The 25076-nt window shown below is 41.6% G+C and overlaps 2 protein-coding genes across 3 annotated transcripts in view; both read right to left on the minus strand.

The window, feature by feature from the left end:
* Positions 1-13241, minus strand: part of enpp2 (ectonucleotide pyrophosphatase/phosphodiesterase 2) — a 33045-nt gene extending 19804 nt beyond the window's left edge. The window contains exons 1-8 of one of the 2 annotated variants that reach the window (XM_023419010.2): positions 13109-13241; positions 12309-12414; positions 5857-6012; positions 5018-5143; positions 2988-3048; positions 2650-2747; positions 2456-2535; positions 1941-2060 (exon numbers count right to left, since the gene is read on the minus strand). In XM_023419010.2, the coding sequence (XP_023274778.1) occupies positions 1941-2060; positions 2456-2535; positions 2650-2747; positions 2988-3048; positions 5018-5143; positions 5857-6012; positions 12309-12414; positions 13109-13126 (765 nt within the window). In that variant the 5' untranslated portion in view covers positions 13127-13241. The remainder of the gene's footprint in view (positions 1-1940; positions 2061-2455; positions 2536-2649; positions 2748-2987; positions 3049-5017; positions 5144-5856; positions 6013-12308; positions 12415-13108) is intronic. The other variant, XM_023419011.2, reaches the window with a different exon arrangement.
* A 1321-nt stretch (positions 13242-14562) lies between these two features.
* The window catches only part of taf2 (TAF2 RNA polymerase II, TATA box binding protein (TBP)-associated factor), a 32789-nt gene continuing 22275 nt past the window's right edge, over positions 14563-25076 (minus strand). The window contains exons 24-27 of the mRNA XM_023419015.2: positions 17002-17231; positions 16479-16643; positions 16174-16276; positions 14563-16082 (exon numbers count right to left, since the gene is read on the minus strand). Coding sequence (XP_023274783.1) covers positions 15784-16082; positions 16174-16276; positions 16479-16643; positions 17002-17231 — 797 coding nt within the window. The 3' untranslated portion in view covers positions 14563-15783. The remainder of the gene's footprint in view (positions 16083-16173; positions 16277-16478; positions 16644-17001; positions 17232-25076) is intronic.

Genomic DNA, 25076 nt, shown 5'->3' on the forward strand with positions numbered 1-25076 from the left:
GTGTCAAATATTGATACAGATTTAGATTTTAATTTCTCTCTCTCTCTCTCTGTCTCTCGCTCTCCCCATACACACTCTGAATAAAAACATGCATCATGTACAGGAGGACGGACTGTTGTCGATGGTTGTCCCAGTTCCTGCACAGAATCAACCTGAAGTTCATAAATGTCTAGCATCACGATCACCTCTGCAAATTTGTCCAAAAGTGATGCATTCAAGTTCACTCCGCTTATTAGTCTATTAGCAGGTGGATAACATTACAGTTTTTCTGATTTGCTAAAACAATAAATTCCATTGTCCGAACCAAATCCTCAGTGGCCTGAACCCATTTATAGAATTAATCAGTTTCTGGTCTCATTTCACCTTTTTGAAAAACTCCAAACACATTTCCCCCTCACTGAAACACACTGTGCTCTGTGAAGATCTCATGATGCATAATGAGAACCACAGGTAGCAGAAGTTAGACATGATTTCAGCACAGGTGTCATAGTTTACACACAACAACTCAAAACTGCTCACACTTGTTGCTAATGATGTGATGAAAACAGTATAAACCAGTTGAGAGCGCACAGGTTGTTGAAGGTCGAAGTTTGAAAGAAAGAAGTGTGTGAGTGAATATGTGAATGTGAATTGTTAATGTAAAGTGCTTTAAGTTGTCGATAAGATGAGAAAAGCGTTATATAAATGCTGTCTATGCTTTTATTTCTTCTGTCAGCTGGAGCCTAATTCTGTGGGAAACACTGAAATCCGAGCACAGGTTTGGTCTTTAAGTGAATCCACAATAAAGCATTCCAGGACTCTTAACGTCAGGGCTGTAGTCCTGTCAGAGAGTGATCCTAACACAGTTTTTATTAATCACATATCACCATCTGTCATTTATCAATAGATGAAGAAGCCTATCAGACTGGGTTTGTTAGATCTGGGTCCTGCTGGTCTCATTGTAACCGGCTTCAAAGGAAAAGAACTGATCTCTGATCCGGGACCTGACAGATTAATGTCACAGTGTTGATGAAGCACAGATGGTGAAAGAGAGAAGAAAGAGAGAAGAGAAGAAAAGAGAGGAGAGGGGAAGAAAAGAAAAGAAGAGGAGAGAGGAGAGAAAAGAAGGAAAGAGGATAAGAGAAACAAGAGAGGAAGAGAGGAGAGAAGAAACAGAGAAGAGGGGACCACTTCACAATAAGACTACCCTTAGAAAGATTGATGAATGTTTATAACTAGTTTATTAATTAGCTTGTTAACACTTCAATAATCATTTGTAAGCTGTTATAACACAGTAGATAAAATCACACCAGTGACCTGCCAAATAGTGAGCCCACATGTATCTGTGCAGTTCAGCCTCATCATCTTTCTTTGTTTTCTCCATCATCCACCAATGAACCACCATCAGCATCTTAATGGTCAAAAAGTTTCGTTTGGCAGATCAGATCATGGAATATGAAATTATCATACAAAATGAGCAGATTCATCCTCTGAGGCTTTGGCAGTGTTGTTCACCTTGACACGCTCTCAGCAGCCGTCCTCATTCTAATCACAGGAGTTGATATGACATATGTTAAATATATTGTAATGTACAAAACACATCACCGTTTATCAATGAGTTACCAGTTATAAACAATAGTAACTCATTAATAATTGATTATGTGTTTTACACTTTACTATAAGGCTCCTTTTACAAATTATAAACATTAGTAAGTCATTAGTCAGATTAACGAGTAGTAAGCATTAATTTGCCAAATAGTGAGCCTACATCACAGTATGAAAAATGTTTTATAACCTGTTTATAATTGTTCATTTATGATTTATAAAGTGTTAACAACCAAATTATAAACCATTTATAAATCCATCATAAAGGTAGTCTTATTGTAAGACTACCAAGGAGAAGAGAAAAAGAAGAAGAAAGGAAAAAGAGAGAAGAGAAGAGAAGAAGAGTGAGGACTGACCGGTTGTCCTCCCCACCAGCGGTGGTTGAGCTTCTCTCGGCTCCTCAGGGTGAAGGTTGCATCAAACACCGGGTCGTACATGGAGTTTCCAACGATACCATGAGACTCCGGATACAGACCCTGAGAATGAACGACTGACGATCAATATTTATCCTCTTTTCTCTGCACTGTACCAACACATTTAACTATCATACTACATATGAGTGTGTCAGACAGTCAGACGTGGCTTCATCAGCCACAGTTGTATTCTATCAGCCTCAACTCAGCTGTACTTTGAGCCTATAGCTCATTTTAGCATGCTAACTTTTGGAGATTGCCCGAGCCAAACCACCTTCACTTCATATCGTACAAACTGTAACTTCACGCAGCCCAGTGACAAAAGCGTCTGTAATGAAATTTGCATTTGAGCTTAACACAACTGTTAACATAGCATGCTAACGCTAAGTTTAAGCCAGAGCAGTACGTCTGAGTTTACAGCGCACGTGTCGGCATGGCAGCAGCGAGTCTCGCCTTACCGTAGCCAATGAGTAGAGGTTGGGGAAAGTTTTGGAGGGATAAACAGGTCTCATGTACGGAGCGTGGGTTCCACATGTTCCTGAAAACAAGAGAACACAAGAGAACAAAACTCAGCACAGGCCCCCCACTAATGACACGACATCGTGATCGCTCCACATAATAATAAATCTCAAAATCCACATCGTGGTCTTACTGAGTTTGTTGATGTTGGGTATGACAGTGCTTCCTCTCTTCACGTAAGAAGCTCTGAATCCGTCCACCGACAGAATGATGAGTGGTGGACGCACGAACCTGCACACACACACACACACATACACACACATACAAAGTCAGATGAGGAAAACAAAACCCAGTTCAATCCTCAGGAAATCACTCATATATGAGGGAAATATAAAAAAGGTCTAAGAGAGGAGGCTACACTTTGAGAAATAAAGGAACATCCACAGCTCAGGTTTTGATTTGGGGACAAAGGACTAAATTGATCTGATCATTATCACTGTAACCTGCGTTACTGCTCAGATGTAAACATACCCAGCTGGACATTCAGGGGTCTTGATCTCCTCACACTCATCCTGCAGCCATGAACTGTCTCCTGAAAGAAAACATTCAGAGGGAGATGTGGATATTTAAAGGTGTGTTAAGAGCACGGCTCGGACATGTTGGTTTGTCAGACAGTGTCAGTCCACCACATCAGTCAGGGCTAAAAAACCTCAACTACTTCTGGACGGCTTGTCGTTACATTTTCTACAGATATTCATGTTTCCCAGAGGATTAATCCTACTGACTTTGGTTATCCCCTGCAGTTGCCCTGACAACTGACTTAAGCATCGCTGTCTGGGAGACTTCTGGGAAGATGGCGGAGAGAGGAGGACCACAGTTAACTTGCTCTCCCAAGTCGGTTAAAATAAACCCACAAAACAGGTGTCACTCGATAAAAGTTAGGCACGAGTGGGACAAATACATGAAGAAGCAGGAGAAACAACAACAAGCAAGACAAAGTAGGAAAAATAAACCGTCATGGAAGAAATCTCTGAACACAAGGCTAGCAAACACAAGCAACACTCACAGTGTGAGTTGGGCTTGCCACACAAAGATATGAAAGACCTCAAACACGAGTCAACCACGTTTAAAGATGAGCTGAAGAGAGAGAGGAAGGAAGAAATCACTCATCTCCGACAAGAATTGGACCGTAAGGTCACACAAAACAACATCGAGCTCCATATCAGTGAGGTTCAGGTGCACATAGCAGAGCGATATGCTGCCGGTGATGTTGGAGCAGACACGTCAGATGCAGGAAAAAAACAACCAATCTCGAGGGAAGATCAAGGAGAAATACTAGAGAAAATCATTCAGCATTACTACGCAACCTCCATCTGCAGACAAAGAGGAAATGAGAGCATTTTTAAATTCACTGGATTTGCCATCAATCGGTTAACTACAACATGAGACGCTAACAGCGTCCATCATGGGCTGAAGCCATAATTTCAGTCATTCCAAAACGGGGAAGAGATAAGGAATACTGTGGGAACTATAGACCAATATCATTACTAAATCTAGATTATAAAATATATACAGCAATTATTTCCAAACGATTGAACACTTTTGATAGAGGAAGATCAAACAGGATTTATTAGAGGACATCAAAAACACAATAATATTAGACCTTACATATTGTAGATCAAGCTCATCAAAAAAACTAAGTACTATATTAGTAAGTATTGATGCGGAAAAGGCATTTGATCGGGTAAATTGAGAATTCCTATATAAAGTGTTAGAACGCATCGGATTTAGTAGTAAATCAATACAATGCATGAAGACATTACACCAACAGCCGACCGCGAGAATTAAAATGAATGGAATCCTGACAGACAAATTTAGATTACAGAGGTCAACTAGGCAAGGATGCTGTCTATCACCACACTCTGTGCTCTCTACAAAGTGAATTATAACAGGATCATTCAAGAGATACAAAAGGACATAGAAAGATGGTGACCATTCAAATTTATGTGTAACCAAGGCTTCTTTATTAATTCCAGTCCCTACCTATAGAGGTCCCCCAAACCCAATTTGTGACCTGCAACAAGATAATATCAAGGATTATATGGGGAGTTAGGTATGACTCTCTCCAGCTACCGAAAGATAGAGGGGTGTGAGCCCTCTGCTTCCCAGTTAAGACATATTATATGTTGGTGCAAACCAGATTACACAGATACATGGAAAGACGTGGAAATGGATTGTCGGGCAATCGTGCCAACAATGCTCCTGACCACACCCCAATTTATGACCAACACGGCCATGGGCGCACAGATTGGTGCAAGTATATTTAAACAACGTGGGCAGTGGACAGGAAAATGACAACAGCGTCAGCCTGAAACTAGCAAAGACACGTGCGTCGTGCTTTGCACCAGGTGTAAAAAAAGAGCCATAAATCTTGTTGCCTGCTGGCTCGTTCAGGATGTGACATGTGTCCTGAAAACCTCTGCTCTCTTCTGCATTTCCATGTCATTTTATGTATTGAAATACTTATAATATAATAGGCATATTACAGTAACGTGGCAAACCTTTACACAGTGTCTTGTAGTTGGTGCAACAGTCTCCTCTGGTCAGACAGTCGTCGGAGCAGTGGCAGGCGTGATGTTCACTTCGCGTCTCCCCACACCGGTCCTTACTGCACTCATAGCCCCCCTCTGTGCGACGCAAGAACAGAGAAGGAAGCCGAGGTCAAAGCGTGAAAGATCTTCAAATAAAAATCAGTGAGGGAATAAAAACCTCAAACCCTCAAAACCTCAAAAGTCACATGTCAGGTGCACGCACATCAAGGCAACAGCTCATTTCCAGCTCCTACAAACTGAACTGCACAGCTGCACAATCAGGCTTAAAAATCATATCTAGATATTGATCAAAGGCTTTACAAGAATGTTTTCCTAATGCGAACAATAATGTTGGTTCACCAGAGTTTAAGAAATCAAGCAAAGACAGAACAGAAATAAACAATTAGATCCAGAATAACTGGTTTCTGGATGAATTGCTGTAGCATGGCAACATACTGCAAAACACAATTACACTACACTAAGTTCATCCTCAGACAGTGGAGAGAGGAGTATTCAGACGCTTTAATTACATAAAAATAAACATATTTATTTGGCCTCTTGGACCTAATGTCCCTCTGATACAGAACACTCTGGTAAAATATGCACTTGTGTTTGTCATATCTAAAATGAATTTGTACGAGTGATAAATTTTATCTTTTTAATTATGTAAATACCACTGAAAATAACAACACATATTAACACAGAAAAGGTTTACTGTCTGAAGTGTTGATGTGAAGACAGAGGAGGGAAAAGCTACACAGGAGGAGGAGACAGGTCAGAGGAAGGTGAGGATGATGATGACAGAGTACCTGTCCTGAGGCAGAGCTGGTCAAAGTCCGAGCAGCAGCTGTTGTACGTCTTACACAGGTTGTCGCAGCGACAGTTTGGAGGCTCCAACTCAACCAGCTCAAAACACCTGTTCCTGCAGGAGCCGGAGGTCGGCACGTACGGAGACGCAGAGCGAGCTGAGGACCAAAGAAGAAGAGATTCAGATTGTTTTTTTCGTTTTTTTCTTTTAAATCAGGTTGAAGCTGCAGAAACACTTTGAAGCTCGGCGCAAATACGTCAGTCTCAGTGTCTGTAAACTGCTTCCAAATCAGAAACAGGTTGTTTTTTGCTTTCTGTGAGCAGAGGACTGTGAAAGGACATGATCTCAATAAAGGACTCTTTCTGTTTCAACCCAAGAATTATTATTTCAGTGTTTATGAACATGTGAGTCAGACGCAGGGTGCGGTCAAAGAGACAAAATAATCTCCATTCCTAACCGCTTCTCCACGACCTCGATGGAAAATGTCATGAGGTCAAGGAAAGAAGAAGACATAGGAAAAGAATGCGACTGCACTTTGTCTAGGATGTTGTTTTTCAAACCAACTTTATTCATAACACATGGACGATAAAAACTCCTTTCCTAATCCCAAAAAAAAAACCATACAAAAAGGATATTAAAACATTGTTGAAATATGATAACATGAAAGAAATAATCAAATAGAAAGAGTTTTTAAAAAATGTATTAAAAATAATAATTCAGTAAAAATAAGCAGCTGAGTACGGGCCCAAATAAATTATATTCAGATATAAGTAGGCTATATAGAGTTTTGACTTTTTTATACAGTTGTTAAGTAGAGAAAATTATTTTTTTAGTGCAGTGAACGGTTTTGAAACGACATTAAGGTAAAGATTGTTATGATAATGATCAACTCAATATACTTGTTCTTCATGATGACTCCCACCTGGATTAAGGATAAAGAGATTTAAAGAGATTATAGATCTGGGCTTCAGTCGATCAGACAGAGATTTCCATCAGTTCTAGATCATGTCACAAACATAAAACAGCTGCTCTGATGTTTCCACATTAATGTGTCTCTGCTGTGGTCAAACTACAACGGTGCATCACTTTAAATGTTGCTGCAGCAATGAATTGTGGGAAGGCATTTTCTCCTTCCCTTTCATAAAGGAAGGTCCAGTGTTTCCTAGGCTAAAGGAAATAAGATAGGAAGCACTGAAGCTCCTTTCCTCATCATGTAGAGAAGTGGAGCAGCTGTGATCATGATGCTGCTCAGAGACTTCAGCTCATTTCACTCAGTTTCAACCTTCATAAGAGAAAAAGAGGTTTTGACCACAGTGTTGATGAAGGTTTTAATCTCTCTTGGTTAATTACATGTCAGAAATATTTAAGTACAAGAATCTTGGTTTCCTGTTCCTGTGCTATGTTAAAATACATTTGATGATAAATGAAAGTCAAATGTGACTTGAAGCAGCCAGCTGACCCTCCGGTCATTTACAGCCGCCTGCCTTTGCTTGACACATCATCAATAACTCTAAATACTCCTGACATGTCATTTTCTCTTTAAGAGTGGAAAGACGGAGGTTGGAAGCAGCTAGGTTATTTATCATTCATCATTCAATCTGAGTCAAACTGACCCTGGATCTGTCATAAATGATCCAAACACATCAGCCGAAACAACCTGTTGTAAACACTGTGATCGTGTTTCACAGGTTTCATCCTCACGTTCTGTTTGGTTTATGGTACAAATGGTGCTGAACCTGGATCCTGTTCTCTGACATGCTATGATGAATAGCATGTCTGCAGCCTACATAAAAACACTGACTAGTTGCAGTTGTAGTCAGCTTCAAGAACTCGTGGGTGTTTTGTGAACCACGGCCTTTTGCACAGACTCAAAAACACAATGTTACAAACGCAGTTTGGGGTTGAGCAGACAACAGAGAAAGTAAAGGGTGGTGTGCCGATTCTACTTCTCATTTTAAAACATTAACAGTGAACTGAGCTGGCATTTCACCACTTGGTCTAATAACAAAACAAGAGAGAAAGTTTTTGAGTTTCTGTATATGACAACAAAAAAGTGAGAAGCTGCACTGTTAATGTGTCTTTTAATACCCCCTCCAATGATAGGATATATGATGAGTGAAATAATCATCAGCACCATGACTGAGTGTTTCCACCTTGAACTGCAGTGAACCAATGACAGTCTCATAAAAACAGATTCAGGGTTTCATACGTCACAAACCTCAGGAACCAATCCTGTCAACTTGTGAGGACAGGGGGCGGGGCTAAATAAACCTGAAACCTTGTACAGAGAGAGAGAGTTAGCATTAGCACAACCGCTAACACTGTGTCAGCCACTGCCAGTTACAAGCTAACAAACAACATAAACAAATAAAAGATGCTAACTACGCTAACCGCTCTGATCCGTCTGCTAGTCTCTGGTTCTGGTCTCAGACTCCTCCTCTGAGTCTGGGTCTGACTGAGGCTCAAACATGAGGCTGAGTCTCTCTGATGTTTTCTCCTCTGACCATCTTGATGCTCTCTGCTCTTTCACCTGTCCACCTGGAGCCAGCAGGTGGTGGGCGGGGCATAAGGCCCAATCCAGATTTATCAATGAGGAAGTAAGAGGAGATGAGCTTTACTTTTTATGTGTGAAAAAAACCATGTTAAACAAAATATGAATCAGAGCAGAGGATTTTTTCACTAGAATCACCTCCTGGTGGTCGTCTGCCTCCTCCACTCAGACTAGTTCCAGGTCACATCCCTGTTCATCCACAGTCACAGAAAATATGAAGCATTTGTGTGAAAGTTTGTCATGATTGCTGTGAAGTCTTGAATAATGGCTAAAAGTGTTTTGTGAGGTCACACTGAATTTGACCTTTGACCACCAAAATCTAATCAGTTCATCATTGAGTCCAAGTTAATGTTTATGCTGAATTTGAAGGTGTTACTGAGATATTACATTCACGAGAATGGGACGGACGGACAACCTAAAAACACAGTGCCTCCAGCTCTGACTGTCATCAGCACAGAGACATACAAATGGCAGCAATTATGACTTCACAAGGTCATTGGATAATAACTAAAACCTGTAGGAAACATCTGTAAACCAAAGTCAGTAGTTACTAAACTTTAAATCTACATGTAGTAATTCTGTCTCACTATGGGGAAACTCAAGTTCCCTGAAACACAATATTGCTCTGTCCGCTTATGATCCGAAGGACAGGGGCCCCATTTTGGCTCTCGACCCCCCAGTGCGAGAACCCTCCTGGCCTAACTGTGGACATCCTGGAGATCGGAGTGTCAGTGTGCAGCAGCTGAGGATAAACAGGAAATCCTCCGACCAGACCGTCTCATTTCGGTTCAGCCTTCACCATATATGCGGTCTTCAGACCACATAGTCTACGAAGGCGTGGCCTCCGAAGACTGCATACATTACGGAGGCCAAAGAGACTGATTACTGGCATGATGAATCTGATAGGTTAGGCCACGAAGGATGCACCTGCTGGAACCTTCATTGCCTGGGAAACAAAGGACGCCTTTCTTGGCTGCGTTTGAAGGAGCTTTTGAAACGGGACGGCCTTATCACGCCGCTGTGGCGCAGACGGTCTTCAAATGCATCTTCTGAAGGATGCAGGGCCTGAATTGAGACACAGCTCCAGTACACAGTATGTGTGTGTGCATGTGTGTGTTTTTTGCAAACATATATACTCTATATGAAGGAAGTGAGGTGTTACGCTGCTGCCCAGCTGGTCGGCGCAGCATTCAGGTGTGCCAGTGAGCCATGACAGTGAGGCAGCAGGCACAAGACCGGGTCCGGGAAATGAAGCCGCTAAATGGAACTCTGCCACTGTTTTTAATCCGTCACTGCTGTGACATGACAAGGTGTCTGGATTACTTGCCTTCTAATAACTAATTTCATGAGATGAGTGAGACGCCCAGGTTCTGACGAAAACCAGGACCGTGACAGTCCTGGATCAGGGCTGGGATCACCCACACATTATAAAAATGGAAGAGATCTGAGTATAATGTGTTTCAAAAAATTATTTATTTTATTTTGGATTGAAAAATGAAGTCAGAGTCATACTCTGATGGGTTCAGAGTATTGGAGTAGTTTGTATTTTGGTTGTAAAGTCTTGTTTCAGAGTAAATATTGAATTCTGAAAAAAATATTTTTGAAAAGATGTTTGCAATCTTGTTCTGGATTTATGGAGATTTTTCAAGTTCAGACGCCACCATCATGAAGATGGAGAAGACTCATGAGATGATTCATTTTCAGCGTCTATCACAGAAGTCGATACAAGAGACGGTCGACTGCAGCACGAGGCAAAAAACCTCCTCCGTCTTGTGCCGACGTTTCAGGATCCGGGGCAGAAAATGAGCTCCAATGCTCTCTTAATATTGACTCAAGGTAGAGCAACACAAACACACTCTCTCTCCTCAAAAACACACACGCGGGCCGTCCAAGCACAACCTCGCAGGGTCACAGGGATCCATTGTCCACGTCCTCTCCGCTCACTCATTTCATATGCGCTGGCAGACACTTCATATAGAAAACAACCCGGCAACTAAAAATTCCTGCGGAGGAAACCTGGTTCTGTTCAGAGGAGCGGGTGGAAGTATGTCACTCAGTCTGATGTCCGTGTGTCTGATTGCACCTGAAGCTCACACAGGGTTCAAGATTTACTCCTGCTCTAAAAGGTTTTGTGTGTGTGTGTGTGTGTGTGTGTGTGCGTGTTTTAGTTGGAGCGTATTCTACACTTGGCCAAGACACATTAACGTCGGTCCAAAACACACTTCACACGGCCTGCGCTGAGCCAATATGGCCACTAAATTAAAGTGTGTGATTTTTTTTGGGTGAGCGTTTGCTTTACTGAACACGTGTGTTTTTAATGTGTCGAACACAACTGTGAAAAGCTTCCACACAAGCTTAACGCCCCAAGAAGACACATTTGTATTGCCACACAATACTTGTAGTGAAGTGATGTACAATTATTGTCATTATAGATTAATTAATAATCAATGAATTGCTTTTTTCAATTGATATTGTAGTACAAATAATGTCAAAAAATCCATCAGTTTCAGGTCATGTGACGTCTTCAAATTAAACCCAAGGACGTTCAGTTCAATAAGCAGCAAAGCGTCACTGGAGAGAAACTGGAACCACATGTCTGCTTGATAAATTACTTAAAGGATTGATAATCAAAAATACTTTCTGTTCGCTATTGATTTAATGATTGGTCGTGTCATGGACTGGAATACTCTTCAGTGTCTCAAACTCCTGCGTCATGCTGACACACTGTTTTCTCTACAACAAAAGTACATTGCATGAAGTTAATTATTCTATAATATAGAGCTGGAATAAATAGTCGATTTATCGATTCGTCAGAAGATCAATTAGCAACATTCTGATAAGGGATCAATAATTTTACTGTAGCCTCTTATTTTATACTGGACTGATATTCTGGGTGGATCGTGGGTCCAGGTGGGCGGTGCTTGGGGCGTGGCTGAGAGTAGTGACTGTTTTGTTGTGACATCACAAAGTTCCAGAAGTCCTGACGGCTGGTTTTAATGCTCAGTGTCTGAATACAGGCTGTGTGCATTTCTCTGTGGACTGAGGCTTTGATACTTTCACAGTATTAATATAGAACCTAGACCTGATCTATAATCAAACAACACATGGACAGAGACCTTTATACTATATGGAGCTTTAAACAACAATAACCTACTGAAAGTCGTGTCATAATTTTAGTTACAGTACAAACTGTGTGTGTGTCAGCGGGGAAGCAAGTGTGGATCATGGACATTTAACATTTACTTTATTGTTCGTCCTCAATTTCATCTTGTCTTATCAAGCGCTTTGTAACTGTGTTTTGAAAACTGTGAAATAAATGAAGCTCTTCATTATTATTATTATCTTTATTTCATAGATCAATGAAAATAATCTGCACATCAATCACTAATGAAAATTGTCTTTAGTTGCAGTCCTCCTATCGGTCACAAGATCATTAACAGGGCTGGAAACTGGAAAAACTAAATTTACTCACAAAATAGTTCTAGACTTTTTTGAATATTTGCTTTTCTTAAGTGAAATGTTGGATAATCAAACACCTTCAGCTCAAGAAGCGATTGATTCGTCTGTGTTATTACTGTTTACCACATCATGTTATATTGTATTGATCTCTAAAAGGAGTTAAACGCTCTTTTTGCTGAAATTATATCAGACTAAAGGGAAAAAAAAACTCCTAGGTGTTTTTGTGACACCTTGGTTTATTTGACAGACTGATAACATGTTTCTTACTTTACTGATTCTGCTCTTTTTTTAATTTTCACAATAATGTCAGAGGTCACGGTGAAGCTGGGAGGGTTTTTGGTGTCATTTTCAAGGCTGTCTCAGTTGTGAGTGTTTGCCGGCTCAGGGTCAAGCAGTTCAGAGACGTGCTCTCTGTTTCCCAGTAAGAAGAATTGCGTACTCACACTCTGTCCTGGCTGACGTCCTGTCCTCTCCGGAGCGTCTGGGCCGGTCGTAGACGAATCCCACACACACATCAGTGCCGCACAGGACTGACAGGATCCAAACAAACTGAGACAACAACAACAACAACAACACAGCTGACATCAGAGACATTTCTGTAACTGCTGCGTTTATTCTCCATTAACACAGTGGGCAGAGAAACAACAGGCACTTGTTGGACTAAAAACACTCAGCACTTTTTCTTTACTCTTATGCAAAGACGCAACTTTTCTACTTTTCTTTGTTTTGTCTTTTTAAATTCAATTTGTTTCTATATTAAAGAAAACAAACTCTCGCTGCTTGTAAACTTTCTGATCCAAAGTTCCCTGTCAGATTTATATTTTCTAAGGTTTGTGAAGGATTACAGCCACAACTGGTGACACCTGAATAAAGCTCAGACTCATGGAGGTGTTTCTGTCTCTGCTGGCTGCATTTTGGCGGTGACCTGTCAGGACTCGTGCGGTGCTGAGTTCAAAGTGAATCAGGACCACCCGCATCCGCATGACAATCAGTCAGACGAATCCTTCGCCACTTGGAAATGACAAGAGTCTACGATTGTTCTGCAAATGCTGAGCAGCAGGACGGCGGGAGGAGGGAAAGAGGTTGTCCGAGGAAAAATGCACAGAGTATATTAGGAAAATCTCATTTCAGAAGTAACGAATAACAAAAACTGACTAATTACGCAGTTAAAGGCGTAATTACGCACGGATTTACGCACGGAGACCCGCAGCTAAAAACATGTAGACATGGACTCTTACCGTACCAGTTTGTGCAGCAACATGTTCCTCTGCCGGGCTGAGAGCAGTCAGCGCTGTAGGTGGGAGAGTGACTGATGCTGACTCCGTAAGAGGAGGACCACCAGAGAGGAGGACCGTTAAAGAAACCAGGAGAGGGAGGGGGAGGGGGAGAGGGAGAGGGATGGAGGGGGAGGTGACTGAAAGCTGGAGTCACTGGAGCTGAGGTGGAGGAGGTGTTTTTATGATAAAGAAAGATGTGGAGAGGAGAAGTACAGTCTGTCTAATGAGACCGGAACTGGAGGAGTTAAATACGATTTGAAAATAAGATATCCTGTAAGGTACAATACATATACCCTCCATACAAAAGTGGCAACTGTGAAACTGATACTGACATTTGCCTTAAAAATAAAGCATGTTCAAAGTAAGGAAAATCTATTTGGCCTTAATATTTGGTTAAATTGTAAATGTCTATCAGTAAGTGTTATTTCCAGGCTTTAGCTATAGAGTGAGTACCACTAGCGGACTGACTGAAATAAGGGAATGGGTGGTGCCTGAAAAAGAAAGAGAAACTTTCTAATGACTATTGACACAGAGGATCAATCTGTATCAGAAAGCAGAACCTCCTGGATGCAGATGGCACCGCTTCAGATACTTGCAGCTGATATTAGTCCTCATAACCCCCAAATTAGATGGATATTGTTAATTGGTTTTATTTTATATGGGGACCCAAAACAACACTCACAGGCTAGTCAATTTGCAGCAGATAAACTGTCTGTGTATTTTAATATGCTGTCAGTTTGTGTAGCTGTAAAAGAGAGTTTTTCGTCTCAATGGGACTTCCTGGTAAAATAAGGTCAAATAAAAATATACAGACCTGATGATCCACACTTGCTTCCCTGCTGCCACACACACAGTTTGTACTGTAACTAAAATTATGACACAACTTTCAGTAGGTTATTGTTGTTTAAAGCTCCATACAGTTTAAAGGCAGATGTCCATGTGTTGTTTGATTATAGATCAGGTCTAGGTTCTATATTAATACTGTGAAAGTATCAAAGCCTCAGTCCACAGCGAAATGCACACAGCCTGTATTCAGAAACTGAGCCTTAAAATGAGTCATCAGGACTTCTGTTACTTTGTGATGTCACAACAAAGCAGTCCCCACCCTCAGCTATACCCCAGAGCCCCACCTACCTGGACCCACCATCCAAACTTGCAGGATTTGGTTTCTCTGAGTGTTTACCTGAGATCTGTTCAGTTTAATGATCAGTTTTTTAGGAGCCATATGCATTAACTTTGGGTTTGTTAAATCAGTGGTTGATATTATGAGACGATAAAGGACTTAATAGAATTTGTTGACAGTAGTTAAAATTGATATCTAAACTAGCTGCTGTTGCCCTGGTTTCTCACTGCTGATGCTGCACGACAGACTAACACAGATGCTGGTCATCTTCTTTAATATAAAGAATAAAAGCAAAGATTCATTTTATCCAATTTATTATAAAAACAAATCAGCAAAATTTAAACAGAGATTACAATGTAGAAAATGTGAGCCCCAAAGTTCCTAAAATAAGTTGCATCCTTAATTTCCCATAATGCCTTTGGACTCTTCTTTAACCCGTTCTCTCTGTCTTTCCTCTACATCTGTATCAGTTTGTACTGTAACTAATATCTCACAGCTCTCAACAGGTTATTGTTGTTAATTAAGAACAAACAAACTGGTGTGTCTTCTATTTTAACAGTTTGTTATACCAACAGAGGAATTAAAAACGCTCACATGAACTAAATGGGAATAAATGTTGGCAGGGATTACTTAAGAATTTATTTGTGCTATGTAGAAAAAAACTAGATGAGATTCAAAGGCTGATTACATAAGAAACCCGTTCTTAACCATCTGAATCGCAGGTTTGATACCAGTATGTTTATCTATACAGTGAATACTGAATTCTTTATGTTCATTCCATTGTTTAAAAAAAAAATATCTCAACAACTCAGAACCGGAGCCAGAGTGAACCTGGCTGTAAACGCCTTGTGTGGAGCTGGAGCTAAAACATTCATAAATACAACAGCATCTTTAATCAGTGGTGACAGATGGAAAACAGAAAGTATTTAAAAACACACTAGTATTACTTGTTTTAATTGTACAGTGAAATTCCTTTGTTTAGTTTAGGGAAATATCATTTGCAGGATGTTAAAGACACTGGGGGCTGAATTCAGTCTTGGATGGTTAAATCCACACCACGATGGATCCTGCCCCCCCCCCATCAGAAGCCACTCACTGAATGTTGGGATTCAGCTGTGGGGACGAGACACACCACAGTGGTGTCTGTGCAGCAGGGACGGGCGTACGAGGTCGGCTGAGACTGTTTGTGGAGAGAGGTGTGTGGTTTCATGCCCCAGACGGCCTGGAAGCAGTGCCCACGAACTCCTGCATGCTGTGTGTGTGTGTGTGTGTGTGTGTGTGTGTGTGTGTGTGTGTGTGTGTGAGACACACAAGGCACAAGGACGCCTCTGGAGGGTTTACAGTCCATGTTTCCTGTTGCTGTTTCTGCTGAGGAACACCAAACCTTTGTCCTCATTCATTCATCACTGAGTCATGAATATTTAGTTAAACCGAACGTTTTTTCTTCCACTGTGTCACACAGGGATCCGAGTCTGCTAGTGTGAGATGGATGTATCCAGTTAACATCTGTCCAGATGTTTAGTCAGACAGAGACGGCGAGCGCAAGGACCTGCCGCTGGCGGGGCTGTTGCTGTAGGCGTGCGAGTTGTCCCTCTCCCTCTCCTTCTCCTTGTCTTTGCTTTCGTGTTTGTGCTTGTGCTTGTGTTTGTGTTTGTGCTTCTTCTTCTTCTTCTTGTGCTCGTGGTGGTGGTGGTGATGGTGGTGGCCGTGCTCGCTGCCATGTTTAGAGGATGAGGAGGTGGTCTCTTTAGAGAAGGAGGGCGCCGGCGTGGCGGGCATGGAGAGCATAGACTGTTCGACCGACGGCGGCTCTTTACCTGAAACAAGAGGCGGAGAAGGAGTGTGACTGACCTGCTCGTGGGTTTATTCAGTATCAGATGATGAAGGAAATATTGTGCGTGTACTTACCTGGTGTAGAGGGTCTCTCTAACAGATTGAGATGATGGTGGATGAAGGCCTGACTGTCATGAACAGTCTCCATATCAATATCTTCTTCTTCCATGGTGTTAAACTACAACAGACCAGAACAATGAAAATCACATGAAAAACACCTGTACAATTCTTGTATAATAAAAACAAAGCAGAGCATTTACATTAACAGAATATATCACATGAGTAAAACTTAAGTCCATCAATAATTCCTGAGCAGAATAATGATTTTAGAGGAGCAGAACAAAGCTGAGTGAAGCATGAGCAGGTCAAAAGTCCTTTACCCTGATCTTGTAGCGCCCTCCTCTTGCATCATCATCCTGTTGCTGCAATACCTGTCCCGGTTCTGGAGGGGACCCCAGTGGGGTGTCAGCCTTCCTCTTCAGGCCCTGAGGTGGTTGGCCCACCCCGCATACCCCTAATGAAATAGGATCTGGCTCTTCATCCACCTGCAGACACAAACGAAGAACCCTGAATCAGGGTTCTCACTCTTTTCTAGAGCTCATTTTCCAGGACTCTTCCAGGACATTTCCAGTGATGATCTAGCTCATATGACAGACCAAAATCTAACCATACACCAATTGTTACTATCTGTGGAAGTCTGATTTAAAATAAGTGCAGTCTATACTTGGTTATACTTATCTATGAAATCATCTCTTACAAGCTTCATCAATTATGAAATTATGACAAATGAAGTGAGTTAATAGTCTATATGAAACCTGTCCTGAAATAACTTCACACATATGTTGTATTTTCTGTTTACACGACATTAACTGTCCCGATAATCAACAACCCCACACCACTTACAGCTGAGTAGCTCATGCCAACGCCGTGGATGCCTATACTGGCAGGTGTGTCCATGACGGTGCTGACCCCGAGCTCGGGCTTGATGGTAGGGTTGAGCACAGCTTTCTTCTCCTTCAGGTTGAGCACGAGGCCCAGTTCAGGCAGGGGCAGGCAGGAGGGACGGGTCAGACCAAACAGTGTGTAGTAGAGGTTCACAGCGTCGCATCGGAGCCGCCAGTCATGTGAGGTACCTGAGAGAGTAAGATGGAGACAACAGATGAATTTGTCCTGGTGACCTAAGATGCTGGTCATCCTTCCCTTTGTTTCCCTTTGTCTCCTGTCACCTCACATGAAAATGTTTTCTTCAAAAATGTCCCAAAAAATCCTAAAAAAATCTGTCAGATAATCAAACACATCACCATCATGGTTGCACACATTGCAGAGCAGCCTTAAGAAACACAGGCACTGAAAATGCATTTCTAGCTCAAAATGCGTGTGAATGCTGAGAGCTGAATGAGATTGCTGAAGCAGTGCTGAAGAAGCTGAAGCAGTGCTGAAGTAGCTGAAGCAGTGCTAAAGAAGCTGAAGCAGTGCTGAAGAAGCTGAAGCAGTGCTGAAGTAGCTGAAGCAGTGCTGAAGTAGCTGAGGCAATGGCTGAAGATTAAAAGCAGAACTTGTAAGATGGAGATTGAATGGCATGAAATGCTTGAAAAAGCCCTGAATTGTTGATAGAAATTGTAACAAATAGAACAAAACTGTACAAAAACGTGCAAAATGTACAAAACAGAAAAGCCTGTCAGATGAAAGCTGAAGGAGATTTCTGAAGCAGTGCAAAAATGGTTGAAAAAGCAGCTCATATTTACTTAAGTACAGTGCTTTGAAAAATTAGATGCCAGATTAGATGAGGACTGAAACATGTTATTGAAACAGTGTAAAGCCAAATCATTTACTGCCAAAGGTGGAAGTAGGAATAAAATGCCTTAAAACTGTGAGAAATCATTTGTATTATTAGAGAGAGAGTTTGGCTGTGGAAGACACAGAATCATACAAATCTATGGGAGCAAGTGGTCAGCGAATCTCACAAACCCCTGCCAGTGAATAGAAAACAGTATGTAATAACAGCTAAATTATCACACTGTCAGCACCAAAAGACTCTCCTGAACACGTCTATGTGGTTTTAGTTTTCTCACAGCAAAAAATAAGGAAACAGGAGCAAGTTACAAAAAAGGGTCAGTTCTACTTTTCTCCTGAAATCAGCTCCTGAATATGTATCGCAGTCTATAGTTGGATGGTACTCCAATCACTTTGAGGCTCACTGTTCAAATTCTGTAAGTCTCTGTGCTAAGGTAGACACTTTCTCTGAAACAGCACAGATTTGCTACAACCTAGGAAGAAATGATGTGTGAAGACTAAAATATATGGCTGTGAGGACGAGATAACAGAAGTTCTATAGCGTCTCCTACTCTAGCGATGATGTCATCCGCTTTAGCCCTGGACATTCCATACAATACACACCCATTATAAACTCAAAGATCATCAGAAAAAAACATAAAACTTAAACTGCAATAATTTAAAAACAGTAAAAGATATCGAAAAGTTGAATACAAGTTTAACAGCTGAAAGCCTTGTGAACATTTAAAGTTTGAATGAAGTCTCTACTGTAGCTGAAAGTATATAGAAGTAGTTGTAGTTCTAAGAGCAGAAAGTTTTTCATCGTTTCCATTCATTTGAATGGCTGAAAAATAGCAGAAATAGCGTAATATTTAAAAAATGATAAATAGTAGAAAAGAATTGAGTTCATCCGAGAATCTCCAGAAGAAGCTGAATATTTTGATAGCTGAGAGGTTTCTCTAGTACAAAGTATGAAGAAGTAGTTAGAGACTGAAAACGGGACGGAAAAAAATAAGAATTAGAAGAATAAAGATTTGAATAACAAAAGTGTGAATGCCTCAGCATTACTTCATATTGGCATGTAGATGTCTTCAGGCTGGGACCCTTATCAAACATATAAAGTCTGGGCCGGTTTGGACAATGTGTGCTGGAGTTATAACAACTTCCTGTTTCATGGTGAAACATCAAAATTCGCAGTGGCACCACAGGCAGGCCATTCAACGCAAACTGAAAAGCTTTGCGATTTAGTATTGCAAAGTTCTTAAGACTATACTGACCAAATATGATGTCGATCTGATTAGTTCTGTAGGAGGAGTTTGTTGTTTGTATGACACCTGTAAATCGCAAAAACAACCCCAAAGTTGCAAAGAGAATTCAAAATGGATGACTTCCTGCTGAGTTTAGGTTATAGGTGCAATAGACTTTTTTGTACGTCTTGGCATGTTACATGTGCCTACCGAATTTGACACATGTAGGGGAAACACATTCTAGGGGCTGTATTTTAGAAATGTTCTAGGGGGCGCTATTGAGCTTTTTTGCCACACCCATGTGTAAGACCCATAAAACATGTAAATTTCCACCAGTTCTGACATGTTTGCAAAGTTTTAGAGTTTTCAAGCATGTTTAGCCCCTCAATTAGGCGATGAATTTTATGGAGAATAACAAGAAGAGACAGCAGTTTCAAGAGGGTCCTCCTCTGTCGGTGTTCGAGCGCTGATGAGGGACAGAGGGATGAAAAGACAAAGGACTGAGGAAAAGGGAAAAAGGAAGGAAACAGGAGTCAACATCAAACCTGAGCTGAGGGAGGCCCTACATGTTCTTTAACTACATATTGTACCTGACGTCCCCACAAGAGACAATACCAGTGTTACGGCTGGCTCAAACACCGAACATAATAATGGACACCACTCCAGTAGGAAGGTACTGCATATGAAATTATTACAGTAACTTAAGGACGATGCAGGAATAAATGGAGACCAGATACCTAGCACCAGAAAGGTGCTGCTGCAGCAGGATGGAGAGAGAGCGAGCTGAACAAAGAGGACCTGCCTATATAGACTCAGTCCACTAATCAGCACAGGTGTCTGCCAAACAGATGATCAACAGGAAACACCAAAATAAAACAGGATGTAACACTCCCCCCCATAAGATGGCACTTACAGGTGACATTATTCGTACACACATGACAGAGCATCAGCTACAACGTTTTCCTTGCCTTTCTTATGTCGAATGTCCAAATTGTAGTTCTGAACAATGTTAGCCAAACGCATAAGCCTCTGGTTGTTATTATACATGCGATGTAGGAACACCAAAGCTCTATGATCTGTATAAACCACAACAAGCTGCAGAGAGGAACCAACATATACCTCAAAATGCTGTAGAGCCCACAGCAAAGCCAGAGCTTCTTTCTCAGTCATGCTGTAGTTCTGCTGGGTCTGTGAGAACTTTTTGGAAAAATAGCAGACAGGGTGATCGATGCCTGCTGAGTCTTCCTGGATCAGAACAGCTCCAGCACCAGTACCACTAGCATCGACCTCTAGCTTGAACGGAACAGCAAAGTTGGGGGCAGCAAGAACTGGTGAATTACACAGGACAGCTTTCACAGCTTGGAAGGCCTGCTCACATCTGAAATCCCACACCAACTCCCTAGCAGGACTGACAAGGTCAGTCAGGGGAGAAACAATAGTAGCAAAGTTAGGACAAAAAGCCCTATAGTAACCTGCTAGTCCTAGGAAACGCCATAACTGGCGCTTGGTGATGGGAGCTGGGTACTCAGCAACAGCACTGATCTTAGCTGCAAGGGGACGAACCTGTCCCTGACCTACTTCCTTGCCAAGATAAGTGATGGTGGCTTTTGCACACTCACACTTACTCAGGTTCAGGGCAACGAGGCATTTTCAAAGCGCTGGAAAACACTACCTCATGTGGCTGCACATAGATGACCTCACTAACTAACCAGAAACTAAATGACTAGGTTTGTATCCCGGACGAGCCCCCATTATTATGTTACGGCTGGCTCAAACACCGAACATAATAATGGACACCACACCAGTAGGAAGGTACTGCATATGAATTTATTACAGTTACTGGAGACCAGATACCTAGCACCAGAAAGGTGCTGCTGCAGCAGGATGGAGAGAGAGCGAGCTGAACAAAGAGGACCTGCCTATATAGACTCAGTCCACTAATCAGCACAGGTGTCTGCCAAACAGATGATCAACAGGAAACACCAAAATAAAACAGGATGTAAGACCAGCACCACTAGATAATGAGTTCTCAGGGACATGAAGCTGAATACATCATTATACGGTTCAGTGGAGTCGCAGCGCGCTGAGAGTTGGACGGAATTAAACACCAAATACTGCTGAAGGTGATGATTCAGAGGCCTGGTGCCGAACAAGGGGGGTGGACTGTGGCTTTGGAGGAAGGTTGAAGCTCCTGGGGGGGCTTAGAGCCACTGCAGGGGGGCGTGGAGGGCCAGGGGAAACATATGAGTGAAACTATGAGCTGAATCAAATTTCTTTATATAGAGATAATAAACTAAAGTCTGCTGCTGCACTTTATTTCACTAACATTCAACATGGATCCTTTTTTATTAGCTCCTTCCCCTGTCATTGTTAATGATTGTGCGGGTGGGGAGGGGGGCTTCCGAAGGAGGGGGGCGCCAGAGAAAGTTTGAGAAGCTGTAAGAGCAGCAGAAAGTTCTCTGAGGTTTGTGTTCCTACAGCTCTGACCTTCAGCCGTGAAACATCATCCTGTGTGAGTGTGGTGTTTAACACATGGGGGGCTGTGGCTTATGTGGGAGGAGAGGGTAAAACAACCAACACATTTTCATTACACAGTATTCAAGGTTCCCTCATGCTGGTCCCTGTGTATTTAAACTGGCAGCAGAGTCACTGACCCACACCGACTGACCGACAAACAGAAGTTCAGCTGTCTCTCTGTTCATCCTTCAGGCCTGTAACTCAGTGAATTCAATCACATGTTGGGGCCGAGGGTCTTCAGGAATATGGCATCGTGAACATACACTTGTATTTGGGTTTTGAGGCTGTGTGTATTTGGATTGGCAGACTGAACCGTTGTGGCTTGGCTGAAAGACACATAGGACCCCCTGAAAGAGAGAGCAACAATGAAACCTGAATACACAATAGAAGGCAGAACCATGTGCATCCATGGTGGAGACACTGCACCAAAAAGTAGACCTGGACCTTCTTCAGTTCATGATTGGAAGAAACAAACGTAGAATAATGAAATAAGAAAAAGCAGACAAACATCCGAGTCAACAAATCTAAACGATGCTGATACATCTGCACCTACAGCAATATGTCAGAGACACTGATGACAATCACCCGAGGGACAGAAGAGCCAACAACAACGCCACCGAATTACTGGGGTTGTTACATGCCGTTTCCCAAACGACCAATTAATACCAACCAGGAGGATGTGCTGGGTTTTCTATTACAGCCAAATATCTGAGAAAACCACTGTGTTATGGGATGTAGCAGAAAGATACTGTAGAAAAACAGTGTTTCACAATTTGCTTCAGACCAAGTGTTGGTGATCCTGTATCAATCAATCAAAGTTTATCTGTATAGCACCTTCATACAGGTTAGTGCAGTTCAAAGTGTTTCACAGACAAGTGATGAGCTAAAAAGAAAAGGACAAATCAAATAAGAAACTGACAATGAGATACAATAAAATTGATTAAAAAACTATAGTAATACAAACAAAATAAAAAAATAAAACTAAAAACTGAATAATGAAATAACAGATAAAATAGAATAAAATTCTATTTATAACATAGATACAATACAATAAGTGAATAAAATAAAGAAAACCATATAACCATATAAAAAAACATTTAATTAAAAGCCAGTCTGAAGAGGTTTGTGTTGAGTTTACAGTTAAAGATTTCAACACTTGCGGCTGCTCTCAGAGGGTTCCATCGGCTCGGAGCAGAAAAGCTAAAAGCTAAAAGCTGCCTCACCAAATGTTTAGTCCTGTACTCCAGGACAATTAACAGACTCGTGTTAGAGGACCTCAGGAGTCGCACTAGTTCGTACTGTGTAAACACATGAGACATATCTGTCGGTGCAAAACCATGAAGTGCTATAAAAAACAAAGTAGAAAGGTTCCCCACCGAGTGCTCAGCTTTATGGATCAGTGCTGACACATTTACACAAATGATTCAACATCAATTAATGATCAAGTCACTGATCAAAGATGTCCGATCTTCTCTGGTTGCAGCTTCTCATATTTGAGGATTTGCTGCTTCAATTTGTTTTCTATCTTTTAAATGCAACATGTTTGTTTTTGTTCGACAAAACAAGCAGTTTACAGAGTTACTTCAGCTCTGGGAACGTTAGAGTAAATGATTCATTCATAAAAATTAGACTGATTAATCATTAATGAAAATGATTGTTAGTTGCATCTTCTGTCAAGCTGCACAATCACAGTACTACAGGCATAATGCTGCACATCGTTATACATTTAATAGGAAATGAATGTGCAGCCACGTGTTTGGAAATAAGAGAAATCTCTGCAGCTTTTCTCAAAAGGAATATCTAAGAAGAGACGGACAGAGATAAGAAGAGAAAGGAAAAGAATGACTAAAATCCTGAAAGACATGAAACATCAAACTACTGATATCTGCAGTCAGATGCTGCTTCACTTTAGCTTCAAGCTCAAAGAGAGTTCATTCAAACCCCTCTGGGATCGATTGGGATCACACACACCATCCAATCAGTGTCAGTGAGCTGAGCAACAGAGGACTGGTTTAGTAGTTCGATATGTGTCCGTCCAGTCAAACACATGTAAAGGGGAACTCACTGGATGTAGACTATAAACCTGCCATTGGAGACGTTCTCCTCCCTTTCCTCTTCCCCCACCTGTTGCACCTTTAAAATCCCCTTTGCTACAGGAAACAACAAAAACCTCCGAGCTGCAGCCTACGCTCTGAACATGCCGTTTTGATGACGATCTGGATCATGTACAATCACACAACTGACACGTCTTTACTGATTATCACCTTTTCTTTGCGAGGGAATCATCCATTTTAACCAGAGTGCAAATGTTCCCCTAAGACAGGTTCCTATCGGACGCTGTCGCTGCATCCTAAGCTCAGCGCCGCCCAAAACGATTGTGATTGGTTTAAAGAAATGCAAAGAAGCCAGAGCGCTTTCTCCCCTACAGCAGAATGATAATGATGCAGCCAGACCATCCAGCTCTGACACAGAGCTGTGGAGTTAGGTCTGCGTATGTGAGACTAAGGGGAAGTTAATTTATCTCTGGCTTTGTCTATATGAAAGACAGAACGTGATGGTTTTACCTCATTTTATGACTGAGATGATTCTAGATCACAGATGATATTAATGATAGAAAGAAATCTGTGATCTGTGACTTGATGGATGTGTTTATCTAAAAGACTTCAGTCTGACTATGTCCTTATTGTCAGGGGCTTAAGTTGGAATAGACACTGTAGCAACATGGAGAACAAAAAAACATATGAACTGAAAGCGCAGGGATAAAAAATGAAAACAGTATGTCCAGTAAACCAGAGGGCTGGTGGTGAACTGGTTTCTCCTTGGTCTCTGTCAGCAGAAAACTATGACCCTTGCTGGGTTGTTGGTCACTTCACTGACCAAAGCCATTAATGTCTGGTTAGTGAGTTTGGCGACTCGAGGAGTCCTGGTGGTTCCAGACTTCGTGTCACAGTCATGGAGTTGTTGCTGAAATGCGCCACTGGGAACTTTCAAGTCAATAACAAGACTAAATCTGGAGGAGCTCTTCGTACGTCCTGCAGCCGCTGTAGCTTGTGACAAACTTTCAGACGGCACCAGCAGGTTTTTAAATTCCTCCTCAGATCTGAAACCGCGGAGAAACCAGAAGAGAACTAGTAAAATGAGACTGGCTCCTGTTGTGACAGGATTTGGAGTAATAGTGAATAGGCACTGCTGGCTTTGATAGACAGTAAGAAAATGTCCCATCTCTTAATGTGACGTATAAACATGTTCGGTCTCTGCAGTGTCCTGCCTCATCTACAGGGATTCACTTTAACTTTGTGCCAGATGAAACCAAAGAAACTGTCAGTGAATAAAATGTTTTCCTGTGTTGTTGTAGTGCTGTGAGAGCTCATCTTGTAAGAAACATTGAGCATGAATTAACTGGAATTTTGTCAGTGTAATTGCTCCTAGTTGTGGTTGGAT

This window comes from Seriola lalandi, unplaced genomic scaffold (assembly GCF_002814215.2).
Source record: "Seriola lalandi dorsalis isolate HSWRI2012SDOR001 ecotype SW California unplaced genomic scaffold, Sedor1 jcf7180002054588, whole genome shotgun sequence".
Classification (NCBI taxonomy): Eukaryota; Metazoa; Chordata; class Actinopteri; order Carangiformes; family Carangidae; genus Seriola; species Seriola lalandi.